Genomic DNA, 9,594 nt, shown 5'->3' on the forward strand with positions numbered 1-9,594 from the left:
TTCTGCTCGGGCTCTGACGGCATGAGGAGAGAGAGAAATGGAAGCCAAGGCCCAGGATCGCTGTGAAAATGCCGTTTACTGACGTTAACCAGAAAAACTACCGCGTTTACAAAAATCTGCAACACAGGCTCCCCACATCACATGGAGACACATGTGGAGTATGACTACATGGCTATTTTCATTAGGCAGCAAGCACTGAAACTCAAACCAGTGTAACATGAGTGGCCGAGGCCTCTGGATGACTAGGCCATCCGATTTCTAACCTTTACCTCAGATGAAAAACACATCCCCGTCTTCTGGTCGGACTGAGATTACGTCCGTGTCTATAAAAGTGAGACATTTCCAGCTTTCCCCTCGCCAAATGAAGAATATGGAGAGGATCAAGGTTGCCCCTACAACCTCCCTGACCCTTTCAACTCTCATCCTTGTCAACATATAGCTTGGTCACACACACACACACACACACACACACAAGCAGAGCACCCCCTCCTCTCTCTGTCCTTCATTCAGTTTTCACTGCCCACCCCCTCCTCCTGCTCCCACCTCCTCTCCTCTCATGCCTTCCACCCTTCCGGTCGTCCAAACTCAATGACACAGCAGAGAGCCGGGGAACAGGACAGTAAGTAGACAGCTGCAAGCCAACATGTTATCATAAGAGTAGAGTTACACGCACAGCTAGCCCTCCTGTTAGCATTAGCAACATCTATTCTGGAAGAGATGACCGGTGGCTAGCACTACCAGAGCGAGGAGCTTTTGAGCTGTGAGGCCAGGAAAGAGATAATGCAGCCATGCTAATACGGTTTATCTAATTGTCTTCCATCGGAATAAAATGGTGTGCTGACTTCAGAAGTATTCTGTCACGTGTGTGAGCTTATGCTGTGGTCGCACACCAGCCCCTTGCCCTTGCCAAAACCAATAAGAAGACGATCTCCGATGTCCACTGCCCAGGGTGCTGTAAGACAATCTGATTGGATAGCTGTGGGGGTCTGAGATTGGCTTAGCGCGCGGCTCAGTCGCTAACTAGTCAGCGTGCATGCAGAGAGTGGAGAAAAGTTAAGGTCATATTCTCAGATGTACCAAAACGAGAGTCGACTGTGATCCTGCACAGCGTTCCGAGTGCAGCATTCAAAATATCCAGTTTTCGGTGAAGCGTGCAGCTATTGTCCGAAGAACAAGCGTTTGCTGACAAGTCCATTACACTATTTGCGAGATTATGAAAGGTGGCATTCACATTTTTGCCCTTCTGTCTCCTCACATCTCCCTCTTTCATCCTCTCCTCTCTCGCTCTCTCTCTCTCCGGCCATGTCTCTCTAAACAGGCCAGCAGACAAAGTGTTCAGTCAAGCCTCCTAATCGCCAGCTCACATGGGTGAGTGGAGTCCCAACTTTTCCCGTCTGCCCTGTCCATGCTGCATTTTTCATCTTATCCACTCCTTCCTTTGCTTACCGCTCTGGCCCATTCTCTCGTTTGATTTGAGGAGAATTTTAAAAAAGGGGGTTTTAATGGTAGTTTATCGGGTAAGGTACTTCAGGAATGCAGTGCAAGAGAGGTAGGATAAAAAAAGAGGGAAAACAGGGATTTTCTTTGAGATTAAACATAACTGACTGTATCGCCAAAATGCCTGAAATGCTAATTATCAAATTACCTAACTGCAACACATTTCTCTGCTTCACACAGGCTGTGCGTTCAGCCGTGGCCAAAAAAGACGGGAGGTGTTCTCAACTCTCCACCAGGTGGAGGGGGATTACAAGACGTTCACCTCGGGATTCAGACCTACTTCTCACACAAACATGGCTGCTGCAGTCTTATTGGCCTGGGGACATTTAGCAACAGGAGCTCAGATTTGCTCACTTAGGAAACCACACATTAACATATGCCTTTGCCTCCTTGGTTTGGTCCAAAACACCTGACATGTCAACCGAGCAGCCATTTCGGTCCAGCCTAACAAAGTTTGTGTAGGTGTGCTTTCAGAAATATACTCGGCATGTATCAAAGAGTTGCAGAAAATGCATAGTGCATTCTGTGTTTTCCTTTGCGAGGCGGTGCCACAGTATGAAAATAAACAGGACACTGAGTCCTACTCCATCCTAACCTGCACCTTGTAACCAGGCTCAGATAATAAACAAGAAATACCTCCCGCTCTGCAGGAATGCACTGTGGGATTGGCGCTCTCCTTGATACAGCTTTGGTCTCACGTGTCCAAACAGTCCAAATATTCCCTCATCCTGCGGAGGGAGTGTTGTCTTAGATACGAGTGCCTGTGATCACCGGGGAGAACTGATTCGGCACAGAGCTGCCATTTTATAAAACACAGTCAGGAAGCATGACACATGTCACAACATGCACCTTACAATGAGTTAAACTGCGCGACGGCCACATGTGTAATCCAGGTCTACCCCGATCGACGACCCAGAATTACAAGACATTATTTAAATTCGAACTAGCACCTGATATATGGTAATACCCCAAACATGAGTCAGAGGCCAACTGGGAGAAAACACAGCCAGACACGAGGCAGAAGGAGGTTCGTGCTGTTAATTTCTTCCAACCCATTAGGCCTACATCCTGAAGCGATGTTCATTTTCAGACTCTTTCCAACAGCAGAATCACATACTTAATGTTTGTGACAACTGGATCACTGGCTGTGAGTCTTACAGCCTCCTACAAATGTATGCAAGCTCGCCTCCCTCTGCATCGAAGGCGAGGCCACTGTCACACTTTCATGCGCACGCGCACACACACACACACACACACACACACCCCTCTTTCCATTCATGCAAATGCACACTTCTTACACATTTTTTTTAAAGGAAACAAAAAAAAACACTGGATTACAGCGGGACAATGGGTGAAAACAGGTCACCACGGCAACAAGCTGAGAGGGACTGGAGCAGGGTGTGTGTATGTGGGATGGGAGTGGGTGTCTGAGGTACTGATTTTGGGTAAGGTGGGGGGGGGTTACAGGAGCAGCTGTTGCATTTGATTAGTTAATACTGAAGAGCCTGAACTCTACTTAAACACACTCCCAAACCCCCCAAAGTGTAGTTAGCTAAAAAGTAACCCAACATTTCATGAATGATGGATACTTTGACACATTTATGGCCCATCAGATTGGTGTTTTTTCCCTTTCACATTCACTTTTTCTCCTCACTATCTCAACATTCCTCCTTTTCTCTGCCCTTCAACCCTTCCGAGTTCCCCTCCCTCTCTCTCCATGGGGGGTTGCTTCTTCCCTTTCAGCCCCCCACCATCTCCCTCTTCTCTTCCCCTCCTCTCGCTGCTTTATTTTTTGTTTTTTTCTTCCTCCCTCTCCCCGGCCACTCATCTGTCTCCACAGCATGTGTTTGCCTTTCACCAAATTTCATTCAAAGGAGCTGAGCAGGACGAATGTAGAAGCCACAGACACTAAGATGTGATCGGGAAAAAAAGCAAAACAGCTAACAAAAGAGATAAACTAACAAACTAACTAATACTGTGGCTGGCAGAGCAGACTATCACTTCTCTCTTTCAGTCCTCTCTTTCCCCTTAAACGTCGGCTGTTTTTCTCTCTATTTCTTTTTCTGAAATTAGGCCCCCTTTTGCACTTTTTGTTTTGCATTGGCTCAAATGAAAAGGGGAAAAGGTATAAAAGAGTTATAAAAGATGAGGAAAACAAGCTAAAGCTGAAATATGTCAAAGGGAGAGGGCCGTCAGATTAATATAATCTATCAAAAGCACACAGTCCATTAGAGCAGTGTTTCCCAACCAGGGGTACTTGTACCCAAGGGACTACTAGTTCTGCAGTTGCCACGGGGAAAGATGGTGGAGAAGCTCAATTAATTTGACAAAATAGAAATTTTGATTTGATTAAAAAAATAGGAGTAATATTGAGTCAGCTTTAACACCTGAACACCACAAGTCGCAGCTATAGCGTGACAACTAGTTAGCAAATTAAAAGAACAGTGAAACAGTTAATGTTAGCTAAAAGCGCTTAATGGCTGAAATAGATAACAAAAAGTAACAAAAAGTGTAAATTATTTTGTTATAGCTGATAGTAGTGGATACAGAATTTCAACAGTTAGCTTAAAGTAGTGGTCAATGGTCGACATAGCTAAGAGCAAAGGTTGAAATAGTTAGCCTAAGTACTGAATACACTGTTCAAATAGTCAGCTAATGAATAAATGACATAATAGCTAAAAGTAAGGGATACATTGTTCAAATTGTTAGCTAATGGTCACGTTAAATGACTAATAGTAATGGATATACTCCTGAAATAGTTGGTTAAAGTAATGAAAACACTGTTAGCAATAGTTAGCAAATGGTCAAATGATTGAAAGAGCAAACAGTAATATGTACACTGTTAAAATAGAAAGCTCAAAGTAGGCTAATAGATTAATAGGTAGTAGTAGTACAAATGCAAACTTCACCAAAACAACCTAATTAACATTATATAAAAAATGATGCACTACTATATCTACTTTCATGTCATTCTTAATTCAATAGTATGCAGTTAAACCCCATTCAGTGTGAACACATTTGTAACATAATGTCGGGGGATTGTTGATGAGGGGGACTTGAGGGTGACCAGGCGGTGGGTCTGACACAAAAGGTTGGGAACCACTGCTCTAGAGAATCTGAAAGACAGGAGCTTATCACAGTGCGATGGCTACAAATAGATACCAGATTTGTGTATAGTTACCTTTCCAAACTGGTCGAAGTAATGCTTCACATCTTCGATGGTGGTATTGACTGACAGTCCTCCGACAAAGATCTTCTTTGTCCTGGTCACCAGCTAGCAACACAGAAGAAGAAAAAGGCATCGTTTACCACTAATCACATTAGGCCGGGGGTAGATGCTGGTGATAAAGGGACTTGTGTTTGTTGGTGTTTATCTCATCTGAGAGGTTTCCAAAAGCTCTGCTCCATTCAGCCTATTTCCCTTTGGTTTATAGGCTGCTACATTTAGGGCTCTGAGATGTGTGTGTACAGGTGAATACTTGTGTGTAGGCTTTCACTGATGTGTGTGCCGGGACAGAAATGAGTGTGTGTGTGCGTAAGATGTTGGCTGCTGACGATCGGGGGATGGGTGGGGTCAGGGTATGGGGTCACGGTGTCAGGATGGACAAGTGGATTGCAGCTCCTCTTTGGTCACTGCCTGACTCTAATCCCACCCAACCAGGGCTGAGTGATGAGAGGTGACAGATGACATCACCACTACTCCTCCTTGCTGTTAACCCCTTCAGGGAGCACTCACCTTAGGCTGGGCCCGGCGGGGAAACGCCACCTTTGGGTCAATCTGTAGGGAAGAGATGAGTTGGAGCTGAGTTTTAAAGTGCTTAATGTAGAAGGGAAAACACATCAGTTCTGGAAATGATGTACACATTTCAAGACATCCTACTATGGATTTGAATGCAGTTTTGATGATTGATGAATTGTGATGATTGTATAGCCCGGAGCAACTTTATCTTTTATCTTATCTTTATTAACTATATCTACAGGATTCTGTTTAACGTGAGCGATTGTTGACAATTGCTTCATTGTTTAGAGACGCACAGACCCCACTGCTGTAATTGTAATAATAATTTTAATAATTGCAAAAGGTTTTTTCCATTATTTCTTTCCTTTTCTTCTGATTATTAAAACCAAATATGTGGGAAAGTATTAATGTTGTAACCCTTCCCTTTGCCACAAATTGGGCTTTTATGAAGGTATGAAAATGGAAATGCCTTATTATTAAACCAAATAAGGAAATATTTCATATTTCATATAGTTATATGGTTAGGCATGAATAAAACTCTTTAATTTGTGACGCCAATCACAAATATGGAGCCGATGAAAAACCTTTATACATTACCATGTTTTACAGCTGGAGTCTCTGAGTCATCAAACAGAAGTAACGTGTCATCTTTAATCATATTTTTGGTCATTTATTTATGTTGTCAATTCAGAATCGTCTTTAGAATAATTTCTAACAGAATTAGGCAAAGTCATAAAGTATTAATTGGATGAAACATTGTTTTTTGAGGTTTCAAACAAGGGCATAGCGTGTCCAGGACCCCAAACACATTTTTTAAGGTTTAAAAATGTTTTTCCTGTCTCTTCTGGGTGGCAGACCTCTTCTTACCCAGAGCATCTACCATTAAAATGCATACACCCACCCCCCCTCGCCCAGATTAAGTTCCTTGAGCAAAGACACCAAATCTCTACCTGCTCCAGATATGTGGTTCAGTAGCTGATCCTGTGCTTGTGTAAACTGAATTTTACTCTCGGGGCATCAATGAATTATCACACTGTTAACTAACTAGAATTAGTTACAACACAGAGCCTCTAAGTCTGAACCCATCTGAAGGCCTGCAAGTCCAAAAATAGAGCATATGCTAATCTGCGAGTATGTATAGTAGACCCTTGTTTATGCAAGCCCCAAAAAATCCAAACACACCAGCCAAACAAACAGGCGTAGGGAACAAAATACACAGTGAGACGTGAATATGTACATTTACAAATTGACACAACTAAATGCATCTTAGCCACAAAACTAGACAGAGCAGGGCAGTCTGGAATCCAAAATGAGCATTTAATATTCTGAATACATTTCAGATGGATATATATATTTTTTAAACCTCACAAATCCAGACAACCTCCATTTTGGATTAGCCAGATTTGACTGTATCCATATTTCTCCCAAGTGGAATGTCTCGGCAGTGGTCAAGGTTACAGATAAAATTAGAAGCAAATGAGTTTTGAATGAGCTGGCCTTTAATAATGCTAAATATGCAAAGCCTGGCCTGGCATTTTAAATTTGTGAGGAATCTCGTGTTATTCTCACTCAAGCCAACGAGAGAGATGATTTTAGGTCACAGGACCTTGTAGTGTATTATGGTCTTAGAGTTCCATCTTTGTTCTAATAATTGGATGTGTGAAGCAAAACCCCTTGTGTCTCACACAGCCGCTATCAGAGGTATTGAATTGATATTGGCAACTAAGAGGAGCCTGTCAAATGGCCAGAAATAAGTACTTATTATCTGAATAATACACACAATACAAGGGAGGGTGTTCATTCAATATTCAAGCAATCCTTTCATCTCTTTCCTGTGATAATGCCCTGCTTCTGATGACAAATCTACAGACAAAAATACCCCACGAGGACCTTTAAGAACCTCAGATTTAACGCTGCTTCGAGAGCACAACGCTGTGTAACTAAGATGCAGCTGCAGCGTCCTTGGGAGGGATTGCAGAAGGACTTTGCACCTTGAAGTGGGACACAAAGACGAGGAGAGTCGTGTCACCTCCAGCTGGTCTGAGCACACAGACAAAGGTGACATGGACACGCAAAGCCACCGGCGACTATCGGCAACAGCAGTGCACCAACAGAGCGCACTCACAAACAATGACAACACAGCATTTCTTACAGGATCTGTGCTTTGTGGGCCAAATGTTACATTGCAGTTGTGTGGCTTTATGCTGTAGGATTAACCACCTGCTATTCATCCTTAGATTAGCACAAAAGACACAAATACTGTAAATGGCAAGTGCAGATGTAGCCATTTCTATATACTACAAGTCTCACTGTTTACTCTTTGCAGTACAAGTAACAGTGCATCTGAAGGTTGTTTTTTAGGCTGTGCGTGTATTTTATGGCAAAAAATACAAGCAAAAAAAGATAAAGAACGTAGAAGCTGCAGTGACCTCCGAAGCATAACACAATGGCAGAATCGCCCTAAAAGAAGACTACAACCGGCAGTAATTACCTCATGATGATGCTCAATTTTCTTGTAAATATATATATATATTTTTCCAGCCAAACCTAACAAAGCAGACCTGGTTTAAGTGGTTGAGAAATTCAGGCAACATTTCTTCCAAACTGAAAGTGCTGCGAGGTAACAGCCTCTCATGTGCAGGTCAGCCCACCTGCCTTTAACTGTTTTAACAAGACTGGAGGGCAGGTGCTGCCCTGAGGCGATTATGTGGCAGAGACACAGACCATAAGCGAACAATGACAGCGGTCAGAAACTAACCTCTCACATCTGACACAAGGCTGCAGTCACGTACAGTGTATACAGTAAAATATATCCTCCAAGAAATTCTGTTTCTATAAGCTGAATGAGTAAAAAACATCCATCAGCCTTTTCACTAACTTATCAGCGTGTGGTGATTAAGAAAATCTGCCTTAAAGATCCATCTCTTCTTCGGTTCTGCTTGGAAACACTGACACTTGTACTTGAGGAATGGTCAATCAGTAAAGATTATTTCACAAAATCACTATATATTCCGTTACGTGTTGGTGAAACTCAATTGAAAATCTGTTAATTAGCTGGCTGGTAGTTGTTGTTTTTATTTACCTATCCAGTAAATAAAACACCTGACAAATCAAGAAGCGTCATCACATTGATACAACAATCTAGATCCAGTTATTACAGATACCATGGTATAAATAGTACAGAAAAAATAGGTTGACTAATCTATATGTCTCATGGAAATCATCATATGTCCCGCCCATATTTCACATGTTTGTCAAGACACCAATATTTCACAGCATTTAAATTATCAAAAGCTCTTAAAAAAACAGGCTAAAATACAAAAGGTTACCAACTAGACTAGGTTAGGCCTAATGCAATATCTGTAGTAGTGCTACTACGGCTACAGTCATGCCATGCTGTTAAAAAAATCATTCCACGAAATAACAGAATATATCTAACATGTAATTTCTACATCTGGCTGTACTCAAGAGGAAGGCTGTAATAAATGAAAACTAAAGCATCTATCAGACTGGCGGATTAGCCTCAAGGAAGACAGATAGGCCACAAAGCAAAAAATAAAATGACTTAGCCAGGTCACTGTTTGCAACACTCAGAAACAGCTCTTCAGAGGCTTGACATTGAGAAGTGGCTCTGCGATGTAACAGTCCCAATCAGTGGTGAAAATGGAACTAACCACGAATAATGTTAAAAACCTTTCTAGGAAGAAAAAAGTTGCTCTTCCCAGACTGACAAAGAAGAGTTATGACTGAGTGTTCGTGAAATGGTCTGACTAACATCCTGCTTCATGACATCCAACCTCCGCTCAATCTAGGTAGCATAGTGACGGCAGAGCCTACAATATGATTTAGGTGGTTTAGCTTTTAGGACTAGACTAATCTACGACCAATAGTCACCTCACGTGGCCCAGCGCGTCCACCAGTGTTACATACTGGAAAAAAAAATAGAATGTCAAATCAATATATGGATGGAGGGAGGGAGGGAGAGAAGAGAGAGAGAGAGAGAGAGAGAGAGAGAAGAGAGAGGAACGGAAAAGAGTGTGAAAATGAGTAGGGGAGAAAGAGAAGGCATTCATTTGGAAAACAGAAGTCAGCCAATGAGAAAGTGGGCCTGTCCAGTGTAGCGTGCAAAGCGGGGCCGTCCCAGCAGGCAGCCCCTCTGATTTCATTAATTACGGACAAAGAGTACAAAACAGATGGGCCCGTAGAGGAACTGGGGCTCCCGTGCTACCCCCACAGGAACACATACACTCACGAGCACCCAAATGATGAACATAAACACCAACACACGTACAAAGGGACACATATATGTAAGTAAATAGGCGAGAAACATGAAAAAAACACACATAAACACACACACA

The 9,594-nt window shown here is 42.6% G+C and overlaps 1 protein-coding gene across 1 annotated transcript in view; it reads right to left on the reverse strand.

Annotated features, from left to right (window-relative positions):
• Positions 1-9,594, reverse strand: part of LOC118328241 (RNA-binding protein Musashi homolog 1-like) — a 21,302-nt gene that overhangs the window by 6,685 nt on the left and 5,023 nt on the right. Inside the window, exons 4-5 of the mRNA XM_035661868.1 lie at positions 5,234-5,275; positions 4,679-4,771 (exon numbers count right to left, since the gene is read on the reverse strand). Coding sequence (XP_035517761.1) covers positions 4,679-4,771; positions 5,234-5,275 — 135 coding nt within the window. The remainder of the gene's footprint in view (positions 1-4,678; positions 4,772-5,233; positions 5,276-9,594) is intronic.

Source organism: Morone saxatilis, unplaced genomic scaffold, assembly GCF_004916995.1.
Source record: "Morone saxatilis isolate NCDOM2014 unplaced genomic scaffold, NCSU_SB_2.0 Contig18, whole genome shotgun sequence".
In the NCBI taxonomy this organism is placed as follows: Eukaryota; Metazoa; Chordata; class Actinopteri; family Moronidae; genus Morone; species Morone saxatilis.